General features: G+C 39.7%; 1 protein-coding gene across 2 annotated transcripts; it reads right to left on the minus strand.

The window, feature by feature from the left end:
* Positions 1-964: 964 nt before the first annotated feature.
* On the minus strand, positions 965-12732 carry LOC113085736 (LIM domain-containing protein A-like). Of its 2 annotated transcripts, none has more exons than XM_026255246.1 (7): positions 12504-12732; positions 7521-11025; positions 7380-7405; positions 7024-7185; positions 3514-3580; positions 3216-3323; positions 965-2257 (listed from the first exon to the last, which is right to left on the minus strand). In XM_026255246.1, the coding sequence occupies exons 1-7, from the start codon at positions 12617-12619 to the stop codon at positions 1544-1546; spliced, it is 4698 nt and encodes a 1565-aa protein (XP_026111031.1). In that variant the 5' UTR covers positions 12620-12732; the 3' UTR covers positions 965-1543. The 2 variants fall into 2 exon arrangements, with proteins under 2 accessions (XP_026111031.1, XP_026111032.1); XM_026255247.1 differs by lacking the exon at positions 12504-12732 and having other exon boundaries at positions 7521-8378; positions 8471-8692.
* Between the last annotated feature and the right edge of the window lie 1447 nt (positions 12733-14179).

Genomic DNA, 14179 nt, shown 5'->3' on the forward strand with positions numbered 1-14179 from the left:
GCCATGACCTCCCCAGTCTCCTGCCCCGCCATGGCCTCCAGAGTCTCCTGCCCCGCCATGGCCTCCCCAGTCTCCTGCCCCACCATGGCCTCCCCAGTCTCCTGCCCCACCATGGCCTCCCCAGTCTCCTGCCCCACCATGACCTCCCCAGTCTCCTGCCCCGCCATGGCCTCCCCAGGTTCCTGCTCCGCCATGGCCTCCCCAGTCTCCTGCCCCACCATGACCTCCCCAGTCTCCTGCCCCACCATGACCTCCCCAGTCTCCTGCTCCGCCATGGCCTGTCAGACTCTGTTCCATGTTTTGTCTGTGTTTTCCTTCCATGACCCAGTTTCTGTCTTCCATTCATTTATTTAATTCCAGGTTATATATATCTATTTTTTTTACTTATTATCATTTGTTCACACTGCAGAGTAATATAAAATCAACTAAAATTATTCAAACTAAAACATTTTCAACTATTTTCTCCTTTCAATATAAGAAACTCCCAACATTCATGTTTATTGTACTTTTATTTTTATTAACATGCAAATAATTACAGACATTAATACAAACATCAACAGCAAGGAAAATCAGTTTTACAAGCTGACATACCACTACTACTTAAAAAAAAAAAAAAAGAATAAAGAACAATAGGCTAATAATAATTCAAAATCTAAATAACATCCTGCAACACCTGGAGTTTGTCAAAACAATGCAATGTACTTTTTATTTAATCTTCTATTATATGGTCATTCATATAACTACAGATTAGCATGAAATATAACATCCGGTTATTACATTTTAAATGTGCATTCGCATTTTTCTAGGGAGAAAACATGGGATCAACTACATATCACATTGGTAATGTTTTTCCTATCATCTTTCACTTAATCTTTCACCAAAATAAATGAAGAAAAAGAACTACACATGAATAGTCTTACATTGACTCTACTATGTTTTTCACTCCTGATTCTCTCCTTACTTCATCGGAGGTTTTACATATTTATTCTTCTTGGTGCTGCCATGGTTCTCATACACAGATAAAGGTAATAAAGAAATATTGTAAAGAGTAAAATGTAGAAGTAAGAGTATTAGAAGAATTAAAAACATAGGGATGTGGCCCTAAAGCATTAGATTAAAAATGTGTATTAAATAAATATCTAATGAGCAGGTTTTTGTAGCTTTTGTACATTATTTAAGGAAAATAGCAGTGTTTTGTCTTTATACCAAACCCAAAAGCTACATGTAGAATCGGAAAACACTGTGAGATCATCTTGTGTCCTGGGAGACATATATCTGTCACTGTGATCCCAAACTAAACAAAACCGACTTTAATGAACTAGCACTGACTCTCCATTTTACTAACTTTATTTTGACATATCCCATTGCTAATAATTCTTTTTCAAATCTAAGTTTTCCTAACAAACATCAACCAGCAGTAAATTGCTACATTAAATATAATACTTTTATAGAGAGAGAGAGTAAAACTATGCCTAAATAGGCATTTGGCCTATTAATCAATATATAATGCACATTTCCAGTTCTAGCACGTCTCAGGTGTTAATCACAGGTGTGTGCTCTCCCCTTCATGAATAAAGTGGTTGAGCATTTTCTGAGCAGACTCCAGCCCAAGCATCCCGCTTCTGTCCTCTCTGTCCACTTCTCTCCAGTCACACGTGATCTGGTCTGCGTACGAGTCAGACTGTGACAGGTGCAGGTCCATCATGGATGTATTGCTCCTCAGCTGGACGAGATGATCCTGCTGCTGCTTCAGATGTCCGGTGGAGTGGATGTCCTCCAGGCTGACGGAGAGCATGCGGATGGAGGAGCCCAGGTCACGCACCTCTGTGATCCGGTAACCTTCGGGACTCGGCTTGAATCGGGCCAGGCTGGCATCCTCGATGGGAACCGGCAGGGTTTCGGGGTGGACGGTGAACTTGAGATGCGGTATCTGTAGGCTGTGACCAGCTTGATGAGTTTTGCTTTCCTCACCCCCGGACTCGCTCTCCGTGTCCACCATTCCCCAGCCGCCTTGCCTCTGCTGCCACTGGAAATACACTGCGTCTGCATGACTGAAGTGACGTGCCTCCTCCCCCATTTCTGACCAGTCGGATTCCTCCTCCTCCGGGAGGGTTCCCAGCGACTGGTCATCGGACACTCTCTCATAAAGGTCACTGCTCATGAAGGGAGCTGGAGGAGCTGCGGCTGGAAGTGGGTGTGTTATGGGATCATCAGACTTCAGATGTTTCTCCAGGGCATCCTGTAGCATTGATGTGACCTGAGAACACAGGAACGTCATTGAATCAAGCCAGATGGTTCTGAATGGACACATATTTGGAAAAAGCTTAAATTAACTAATTATTGCACATATGACTTTATGTAATACAATGCATTTGAATTAGGAGACGAAATGTTGTGAGGAACACTTCTGAAAGCAAAACAGATACGGATGTGAACACAGAAAGGGTCATTCTCGAGAAATGATAGCAGTATCTTCATTTCTTATTTTCTCTAGCTTGTTAACTAATCTAGTTGTCTAATAAAGATGGAATTGAACATTACAAACATTTTCGGCTTTTTGATGTATTGCTTTTGTTCCTTGAAAATCACTTTTGATAAAGAATCTGCCAAATATATATGTAAAAGCAAAAAAGGATATCTGAACATGGTATCATCTAACTTATAATATATATATATATTAGAATAATTATTATATAAATCATATATTTAAATATTAAATTATGTTATGTAGTTTAAATATTATAAATTATATAATTTAACATTACTGAATCAACATATATACATTAGTTGAATGTATAAATAGCTAACAATTAATTAGTGTGTAAATGTAAAAAAAAATAGTTTTGAATAAAATATTACTATTTCTAATATGTATATATATATATATAGAATAGCTGCCAGTTTCCTCAAATCACTATTATATTAAAAGAGTTAATTAATATAAGAAGTCTTATTCAACCTGAATTTTGATTTCACTAAAATTTAGATGGTCATCAACTCAGTCAATATATTTCTTATTCCTAAAATAAAATTGTTATTAAAGGGAATGAAATCATAAAATACCTCACTGTGAGCTCTCTCACAATCTGTATCTATGTTTGAAGAATAGCCTCTTATATTAACCATCTTGATATCTGAATGGGAACTCAGTAACTAAGTTCTACGAAGGAGCATCTCAATAAATGTGAATATTTCTAATGAAATCAAGTTCTCACATTAATGGTCTCTAGAGTCTGGATGGTGGTCTTGGCTGCAGACAGATGTTCTGTGAGCTCTGAGATTCGCTCGTTCAGTCGCTCTCGCTCTCCATCCATACTTTGAGACTAAATTGAAGTAACAAAAAAGTTACTAAAGCAATAGAGTCATATTTAAAACAAACACATTTTAATATTGTTATGTAAATCAATGGTATATTGATATTGTGTGATTAAGAATCCATTCAAATATACGGGATTCATTCTTTAGGGTGGAGCAACTAAGAAAGATTAAATGGAGGAGTAAATTGGGCTTTACCACACAATGCAGTTTTTTCTCCAGAAGGTGGCTGGTCTGTTGTGTGCAGGAGTAGTTGTCCTGAAGCCTGATGAAACAGAAAGCCATATGATATATTCCAATGCATTCTTATATATATATATAATTCTGGTTTGCAATAAATTTGAGAAAATCAGTGATTGGTTGGCACAGATTTATTTATTGATTTATTATTTATTTTTAATAACAACAAACATACAATTTGTCACTCACTCATCTTTATAAAACATAAGTACACTTCCATTTTTATTAAATGCAATTAGCTTAACATTAGAGTGTTTTCTGGCACTTAAGTAGGACTTAATTACATCTTCGTGTATCATTTAATAATTAATAATATATAATTTATTTAAATATATTTGCAATTACAAATTTGTAAGTTGGAATTATGTACATTTATATAATATTTTTTTCTTTTAATGTAACACCAAATAACACTACAAAATAAAATGATTATCAAGTATAGTCAACACTTCTAAATAAGTGCTCTTCTTTAAAGAACAACAAAATATTTTTAAAACATAATGAATTGAAATGTATTTAAAGTAAAACTTTGAATTTGGCATTATTACAAAGTGCACTTTTTAAAAGTACGTTTGTTAAGATACATGAAATTGTCTGTTTTTAAGCAAATTTAAGTGGCCTTTTATTTCATTGATTATACAGGTGCTGGTCATATAATTAGAATATCAACAAAAGTTCATTGCAAAAGAGGCTGGCTGTTCACAGAGCTCTGTGTCCAAGCACATTAATAGAGAGGCGAAGTGAAGGAAAAGATGAGGTAGAAAAAAGTGTACAAGCAATAGGGATAACCACACCCTGGAGAGGATTGTGAAACAAAACCCATTAGAAAATGTGGGGAAAGAGTGGACTGCAGCTGGAGTCAGTGCTTCAAGAACCACTACACACAGACGTATGCAAAACATGGGTTTCAGCTTCGCCTTCCTTGTGTCAAACCACTCGTGAATAACAGACAGCGTCAGAAGTGTCTCGCTTCAAAAAGGACTGGACTGCTGCTGAGTGGTGCACAGTTATGTTCTCTGATGAAAGTACATTTTGCATTTCCCTTGAAAATCAGGGTATTGGAATCAGAACTTGGCACCTGCACACAATGCCAAAGCTACCAGTACCTGGTTTAAGGACCATGACCTCCCCAGTCATGGCCAGCAAACCCGCCGGAGCTTAACCCCATAGAAAATCTATATCGTTATTGGTGAAGAGGAAGATGTGATGTGCCAGACCCAAGAATGCAGAAGAGCTGAAGGCCACTATCAGAGCAACCTGGTCTCTCATAACACCTGAGCAGTGCCACAGACTGATCCATGCCACGCCGCATTGCTGCAGGAATTCAGACACAAGGAGCCCCAACTAAGTACTGAGTGCTGTACATGCTCATACTTTTCATTTTTATACTTTTTAGTTGGCCAAGATTTCTAAAAATCCTTTCTTTGTATTGGTCTTAAAGGTCCCCTTCTTCGTGATCCCATGTTTTAAACTTTAGTTAGTGTGTAATGTTGTTGTTAGAGTATAAATAATATCTGTAAAATCTAAAGCTCAAAGTTCAATGCCAAGCGAGATATTTTATTTAACAGAATTTGCCTACATCGAACGACCTGTTTGGACTACATCCCTCTAGTTCCTGCAGGAATGACGTCACTAAAACAGTTTTTTGACTAACCTCCGCCCACATGAATACACAAAAAAGGGGCGTGGTCTTGTTTCGCTCGCATGGAGAAGAGGAAGAGTTGCGTTTGAAGAGTGCGTTTGTCGCCATGTCGTCGAAACGCTGTTATTTTCATCTCGGAGTCCAAGGCGATTGGGACGCAGACTGATTAGGTGGAATATAAAAGGGACATTTTGACATGAAGAGCGAGGGGAACAGAGGGGAAGAACAGAGTGGGAACGGGAACAGGACGGAACGGACGGATTAGTGTCGCGGGGACGGAGCGGACGGATTAATGCAGCGGGGACGGAGCAGATTGATTAATGCCGTGGAAAAGACTAGCAGGAAGGACTAGCGCGGCAGGAAGGTGGAACTCTAGTCACAGCGTTTTTTGGGGAATTGGAGGAACAAATTCATAGAGTGAACTGGATGAGGACTGGAGAGCGGCTGAACACCCTTATCATCTATACAGCAGTTAAGTGCCTCTTGGATATTCTTCTGTGAAGCGCTTTTGTCTTTTATATTTGTGGGGACAATTGCCAGTGGATAGCATTTCTACATTAGTTCAAGACATGGATTGAAATCTCTTCGTAATATTCCTCACAGTGTTGGAGATTTAAGCTCTAGATGGTGGAAGATGCCGGCGGTGACCGTGAGTCAGAGCTATATTCGCTGTGAGTTTGCTGTGGACTGCAGTGTCTAGTGTGAAGTGAACACGTGTGATTCTTTGAGGTGATCAAATGTATGCACGAGTATGGGTGGATAATTCTGCTGTCTGCTCTGAAGGACGACCTCGTACTACTGTCTGTTCCATAAACTGTTGTCATACTTTTAAGAGAGGCCGTGGAGCGAGGCGATTTGATCATTGTCTGCTCTAAGATCCAGTGATATATTTTGAAGATAAGCTGCTGTGAAAAAGTCTCTTGTTACAATTTGTTCCCTAGTTGGCCGCTGCCCTCTTGGAGAAGCTGTTGGTCTGTTGTAGCCCATGTGGCAGAAAAGCCACTGGGTACAGCTCTTTTCCCATTGAACGTTCCACTATCTGCTGGCACACTCTGGAAGAGAAACCGTTGGGTGAAGTACCCCCCCCCCCCCCATTGTCCATTCTACATTCTGCTGTTATACTCTGGAGATAAGTTGTTGTGTGACAGCTCCTTCTTATAGACCGTCACATTATCTGCTGGGTCGAGACCATCGTGCCAAAAAGCCCCCACTGCTGCTGGACCGAGTAAACGGAGCTGGAACTCTTCCATCTTGTGTTTTAGTATTTAGGGTTTTAACTTAATGAAATCAAACTTTTATACCTACCTTGCTGTCCTTCTGTGGTGTCTCTGGGTAACTCCTCGAGGTGGTACATACGATAGTGGGGACCAGTTACCGGCCGCCCGTGACAATTAGCTCAGATGAAAAAAAAAAAGTCAAATCTGCTGTGCTGTTTCTCTTGTTAGAGGAAATCTTATATAAACTATCAAAAGTTAAAGAATCAGACTTCTTGTTAGATGTCTTAAAAATTGTATGACATCAAATACAGCATTGTCAGGTCTGCCCTCTTATATATCTCTTATAAAAATGTATTCATTGCTAAAATTTTGGGTTGACTAAATGGGTAAATGTAGTGTATGCATTTGTATATAGTGTGTGTTGGAGCATGTGCACAGTCCACAAAAACACAAACCTGTCTGATGTTAAACAAGGCTGAAGTTTTTAGCTCAAATCCTGCTAAAAATAGCATTTTAACTGCTATATTTTATGTGCATGCATTATATATGAATAGAATAGAATAGAATAGAATAGAATAGAGCACAGTGCAGTTTAGTCTTGTGTCTCACCTTGTGAATTGCTCCATTAAGCTGCTAAGCTCAGTGCGAGTTCTTTGTAACTCAGATTCAAGGAGCTGGTGTCCGGTTTTGAACTCAGCTCCCATGCATTTAATTTGTGTTGTGGTCTGCAGCAAGCTGTGGTGGAGAGCCTCATTCTGCTCCTGTAACAACCTGGACAGATTAAACAGACAGTCCATCAAGCACACCTCCAAGAAAACAACCACAATGCTTTTATGAGCAATAACATGCCAAGAGATCATTTGGGAAGCATATTGTTTAACTACCATGCCGATGAAGCTGAAAAGCCATTTCCAGAAACTTTAGCAGACAGCATGCAAGAATGCATAGTAAATAAAAAGACTCACATTAACCTCTCCAATGAATCCTTTTCCTACGCAAGCACAAAAACAGAGGCATATTTGGAAATCATCAACAACAAATAATAATCTGTTTATATAAAGAAGTATATTTTCACTCTGCTTCAATACTAAAGATAAAATACTCACCTTTGGGAAGGAGGATGACTCTTGGTAGCTCACTGTGGATTGATCGTACTGGATAATGGAGCTTGCAGATGAATCTGACTTGTTAGAAAGTGGAGAAGTAGACCGCTGGCCCACTGGAGAGTGGCGAAGATGGCTTGGGTTATCATCATTGTGATGATCCTCTTTGAAGTGGGAATGATAGTGGTTTGATTCTGAATGAAAGAGGTGGTGTCCTGTATGGGAATGCTGAATCTGTGAGTCCGGATGGTCATGGTGATGATGGTGATCTTTGGAATGATGATGGTGGGACTCTGGATGGGAATGATGATGAGATTTTGAAATCCCATGATGTGGAGAATGGTTGGTCTCTGGACTGGACTGGTGATGGGCATTTGAATGGGAATAATGTTGGGATTCCTGAGATTTGTGGTGATGGTAATGATCTGATTCAACAGGGGGGTTATCATGACTTACTGAGTGGAAATGGTGAGGGTGAGGTTCCGGAGAATTACGATCACTTTGATGGTGGAAGTCCAAATTGGAAAGGTGTGCTTTATAATGTGATGTACCGTGATTTGTGGACTCTGAATGTAAGTTGAAATGATTTTCATTAAGATGGGGTGAATTAGAGTGTACAGGGATTTTTGGCTGAGTGCCAGACAAATGATAATGAGGAGGATTATGGTGAGTATCAGTATGGGAAGAATAATAATGGTGTTCAGGAGTAGGGGATGTATCACGTGAATGAGAGTATTGCTGAGTTTCAGAGTGGGAATTTTCATGGAAATTATGGTGTTCTGGTTCTGAAACTATAGTGTGATGGTGTTGATCAGGGTTGGGGGAATGAGTAGGATGGGAAAGATCATGGCGATGGTGAACCTTGGGATGAGAGGATTCAAAGTCAGAATAATGATGTTGCGATTTCACACCAAACTGAGTTTCTGAGTCTGTAGAAAGATGAGATATACTACCATGGTTTTCTCTGTGATGGTGGAGAGGAGGAGGAGAAAGAGGCGAGTCATAGTGATGAGATTTTGGATGGGAATGATGGTGGGAAGTTTCTGAATGTGTGGAATGATGGTGGGAAGATGAGGTGTGATGAATTCCATGGTGGTGATGTGGTGGTGAAGGCGAATGATTATGGTGGTTTGATTCTACATGAGAAGGATAACAGTGATCTTCTGGATGATGGTGAGACCCTGATTTAGAAGATTGTGTTGGACTGCGGTACGATCCATGATGGTTAGTTGGTAGAGAAGGTAAACGGTGGTGGGAATCTGAATGAAGAGAGTGGTGGTGTGGAGATGGGCTACGATTAGTTCCAAGATGGTGCTGTGATGATGAATGATGGTGTTGGGAGTCTGTATGGGCATGATGGTGATGGGATTCTGGATGGACATGATGGTGATGGGATTCTGGATGGGCATGATGTTGTTGGGTTTCTGGATGGGCATGATGTTGTTGGGTATCTGGATGGGCATGATGTTGTTGGGTATCTGGATGGACATGATGGTGATGGGATTCTGGATGGGCATGATGTTGTTGGGTTTCTGGATGGGCATGATGTTGTTGGGTATCTGGATGGACATGATGGTGATGGGATTCTGGATGGGCATGATGTTGTTGGGTATCTGGATGGGCATGATGGTGATGGGATTCTGGATGGACATGATGGTGATGGGATTCTGGATGGGCATGATGTTGTTGGGTTTCTGGATGGGCATGATGTTGTTGGGTTTCTGGATAGGCATGATGTTGTTGGGTATCTGGATGGACATGATGGTGATGGGATTCTGGATGGGCATGATGTTGTTGGGTTTCTGGATAGGCATGATGTTGTTGGGTATCTGGATGGACATGATGGTGTTGGGATTCTGGATGGGGATGATGGTGTTGCGATTCTCTACGGGCATGATGGTGTTGGATGTCTGGATGGACATGATGGTGTTGGGATTCTGGATGGGGATGATGGTGTTGCGATTCTCTACGGGCATGATGGTGTTGGGTGTCTGGATGGGCATGATGGTGTTGGGTTTCTGAATGGGCATGATGGTGTTGCGATTTTCTATGGGCATGATGGTGATGGGATTCTGGGTGGGCATGTTGTTGTAGAGTTTCTGGATGGGCATAATGATGGCAGTTATCTGATTCTGGAGAACAAGGACCTGAAGGTGGGCTATGATAATCTTTGCTGTAATGATGGTGTGATGGAGATGATTTGTGGTGTGAAGTTTGATGATTCAATGAATTCAAATGCTGTTCTTTGGGGGCAATTTGGTGCTTTTTCTGACTTTTGTGGTCATCTTGAGTACCAGATGAAAGACCTTTTGAGGAAGAACTAGTACAGCTTGTATCACTTTTTGTACTGTCACATCTATTCCTGGGAACAGCTTGGTGATGTTGTTGATAGGTGTGGCGCCTTTCAGAATTTGAATGCTTGTTGGAGTGGGAGGTCTTGCTTGAATGTGAGTGCCGTCTGGAATGGGAGCACTTGCTTGACTGAGAATGCTTACTGGAGTGTGAGTATTTGCTGAGATGGGAATTAGCAGTTGATGTTATTGAGCTGGCATTGCTTCCCGGCCGGCTTCTGGTAATTTTTGATGCCTTTTCACTTTTATGTTCAGGCTTCGGAGAAAATGTCTTTGGAGATGTTGAAGTTTGATAAGGGCTCAATGGCCTATGAACATCTGTTACCCCGAGAGATGTAAGTCTTGATGGGCTAAGCACCTGCCTTGTGATTTCATTCAGAAAGGCAGAAAACTTAATCTTCTCCTTCACAAAGTTCTTATGAGGTTCTTGCTTCTTTTTTCCCCTCCCCTCCATGTCTCCAACACCAGCATGATCTGTTTGCCTTGATAGAACCTCCATAGACTTGGTCTTTCTTATGTTTTCAGCCCCTTTACCGTGATTTTGTTGCACCTTATTGCCCTTTTCATTCTTCTGTTGAGAATTCAGTGCAGTCTTCTTGGCAGTTCTTCCAGATTTTTCTTTGACAGTCAGGTTCTTTTCCATGCCTGTGGACTCCTTCAGTTGGTCATCAGCATCCAATAAAGGCATTGTATCTGCATCATCCTCATCATCCTCAAAGGCTCTCTGTCCTCTGCTGATATCTATACATGATTGTGACTTCTTTGAACACTGAATAGCTCGCTTGGGCTCAGTATTCAAAGGGGCATTTTCCAGACTGTATTCAGATGACCAAGAAGAACATGAACCAGAGGAAGAGGAAGAGGGAAAGCTAGAATTGGAGAAATGTGATTTGGAGGAAGAAGATGAAGAGGAATTGGAGGAGGAAGAGGAATCAGAACTGGATGAGCTTGATGAAGCCTTTGACGAGGAACTAGAGGAAGACCCAGAAGAGTTTGAGGAACTGACTGAAGCATTAGAGTGAGTTTTCTTTTTCGGTGCGTGACGTTTATCCTTTTGTTGTGGATAATGATGATGATGATGATGGCTATCAGCTTGGGGGTGATGATGGTTATAATGCTTATGAATGTGATGGCGACAACTGCTGGCATCTGAAGTACTATAGATAAAAGTGAAGAAAAAATATTTAGTGATTCTTACTGAGGCACTATTCATTAGTTACTAATACTATTACTCATTAAAAACCAATTACTTATTTTATGTATAAATTCATCCAACACCATTTGTGCTGTAGATGTAATAGAGACAAGTTAAGAGCTGTGCAGGTGAACGTCTCTCCCCTAATCTCAAGAGGTACACTAGCGACTGACACTAGAGTCTGCAGTCTTTTGTGTCCTTATTACTGCCCCCACCTCCTATGCCAGAAACAACGGTTCGAATCCCGCCTACATAGGGTCAAGTATATCCGGAGGGGTTATGTTGGTGCCATGACCCGGATGGAAGTGAGGTTTAAAGGGGTGAGTATAATGGAGGCCAAGCATCTAGTAAGAGCTGTGCAGGTAAACTTCACTGCCCTGTCTTCAAGAGGCATGCTAACGAATAACACTAAATGTTGCAGTCTTTCGTGTTCTTTTTAGTGTAACTGCCTCCCATGCTGGAAACTCTGGTTTGAATTCTGCTTAGAGAGGGTAAAGTAGAACCAGAGGGGTTACGTTGGTGTCAGGTTTAGGGGTGTGAGTAAAACAGAGGCCAGCTAAAAAGAACTGTGCAGGTAAACTTCACGGCCCTGATTTTAAGAGGTGCACTAGCAACTGACACTAGTGTTTGCATATATATATATATATATAAATGCCTACATCTCATAATGGATAGTCATCTATTTGCTCGCATACGAGCATCTTCGTTTCATCTCGGAGACGCGTTCTGTCTTTGTGCTTGCCAAATTCCACCATGTAAATATTAAATCTGTCATGGCACGGGTGCAACTGGCTCTTAAAGGGAATAGAAGATGAGACTCTGATTGGTTTATTGCACGTACCTGCACCGTGCGATTTACACTTTACATTTAGATCCTTAAAATAGGGCCCCAAAAGTTTTTGGTTGTTCAAAAAGGTGTGCTCATTGAAAACAGTTGCGTTCGCTCCTTCACTGGCTGTGCTGATTTAAATCTAGTGGTTCTTTTGTGTATGTGTCACAAGTTCAGTGACGGAGGTAGTGATGATTCTCTCCAGCCACTCAGTGATCAAGGTTTACATTTCATGTTTTGATAACGGTACTGTACCTAACCGTTCATGCAGTTGAAAAGTGCCAATAGACATAAAGTATTCCTACCATGTGGCTCGAATAGCATAAAAACTTGCAGGTGGTTTCATTTGACTTTGGCTTGTCAACAACCACTTAGAAAAACCCATAGCAACAATTTAACCAAGCCAGAGGAACTACCCACAACACCATAGCAACCCACTGCTTAGAAACAACACACATTTTTCTTAAGAAAATAATTATTTCTTATTTTTCTAAGTTTTTTTTGCTTCAAGATATAACAACAGCATGTATATACATTATGCATATTTATAAATACATTTTAACAAATGCTTTTTTAATGTTTCTTTTTTATAAATCATATATTTTTATCACCTCTTATCTTCCTGTTCCTCTGGAAGGTGTGCACCACGTTGGTGATGATGGTGACGATGAGATGAGTGGCGACGCTGATGGTGTTGACTACGGTGATCTATCTGATTATGAGCCATTGTCTATGTTCTTGCTTCTCCTCAGAAAGACAATTTAATTTAACTAAATTGTTCTTGCTTTGTAAAACTTTTTGTTGATTTCCAAGCAACAAATTGTCCAAACGTGTAATGGTTAGTGCTGTGGGGATACATAACAGATATGGTACAGATTTAGTAGTGTAATTTAAAGTGTAAAACATTTTTTGTTACAAAGCTACAAACACTGTTCACATGGTAAAGCATGGCTGATATTACAATATCAATATAACTGGCATTTAGATGATCTAAACAAATGGGTTAATTTAACATACTTGGATCTTTTATACTTAATAGAAAGGATTTACAAGAAAATAATTAATAATTAAAAGTGTCAAATAAAATTGTAACATATAGCTCTCTTTCTCTCTCTCTCTCTCTCTCTTTAATTAACATAAAATAAAAACTCTTAAAAGTTAGCTACAGTATATGAAATTGCAATATCTTACCGTAAAATGATCAAAATTGCCAACAAAGCCAGACTTCCTCAAAGGATTAAAGAAATATATATAAAAAATGTGTAATACCAATTTAAAAACAAAATTACAACTCTTAATTCCGAACAAATGAAAATTATAAGCCACAGCAAAAAAAAAAATATAAAAAAAGTTGCTTGCTTGACGGCTTTGAGAGAGATGATGAGAGCTCTGGTATTCTCATAACTTTTCAATGCATGTGTGTCCGGCCCCTTTATCTGACAGGGATGATTTCCCAGCAGCCATCAGCACAGCCTGAGCACTAGATGTCAATAATTCCTGTCCCATTCTCTGAAGTGCCCACGGCAGTTTGTACAGCAATGACATTAACATCAATTCACTTTGAAGGGGAGATTATTTTCCATGGAAGGCACTAGTTGCTAATTCTTTTAATTTTGAGGGGCATCAGATGATATAAGCTGCATAATTATCTTTATAGGACTTTAGAGATAATTTATACAGTTTAGGTCAATTTCACATAAAAGATGTCTACTCATGGTCCACTAGAGAAAATAACTGATTTATAAAAATGGCCCTGTTCAAGTTTACACCCCCTTGATTCTTAATAGTGTTATCTGGATGATCCACGGCTGTGTTTATTATTATTATTATTATTATTATTAATTACTTTGTGATGGTTGTCCATGAGTCCTGAACGTTAAACTGCCTGCTGTTCTTCAGAAAAATCCTTCAGCTCCCACCAATTCTTTGGTTTTCCAGTATCTTTTGTGTATTTGAACCATTTCCATCAGTGACTGTATGATTCTGACATCCATTTTTACACACTGAGGGACTCAATGCATTTACACAACTATTATTAGAGAAGGTTCAGACACTCACTGATGCTCCAGAAGGAGAAAAATGCAATAAGAGCTGGGGGTTGAAAACATTTGAACAGAATGATGATGTGTAAATTTTTCTTATTTTGTCGATATATATATATATATATATATATATATATATATTTAATTTAGTACTGCCTTTCAGAATCTACAGAGGATACTTACATATTTCCCAGAAAACAAAATAAGTGCAGTTTACCCTGATCTTCAAATTCAAAATGTTTTCA

Source organism: Carassius auratus, chromosome 5 (assembly GCF_003368295.1).
Source record: "Carassius auratus strain Wakin chromosome 5, ASM336829v1, whole genome shotgun sequence".
Lineage (NCBI taxonomy): Eukaryota > Metazoa > Chordata > Actinopteri > Cypriniformes > Cyprinidae > Carassius > Carassius auratus.

What these genes read in the sequence shown, in the direction of transcription:
- LOC113085736 (XM_026255246.1), bottom strand. Translation starts at nt 12,619, where the DNA reads ATGGCTCATAATCAGATAGATCACCGTAGTCAACACCATCAGCGTCGC. An exon ending in AGAAAAAACTGCATTGTGTG is followed by an intron (nt 3,324 to 3,513) that starts GTAAAGCCCAAT and finishes ACTTCAATTTAG; the next exon opens with TCTCAAAGTATGGATGGAGA. An exon ending in AGACTCTAGAGACCATTAAT is followed by an intron (nt 2,258 to 3,215) that starts GTGAGAACTTGA and finishes CTGTGTTCTCAG; the next exon opens with GTCACATCAATGCTACAGGA.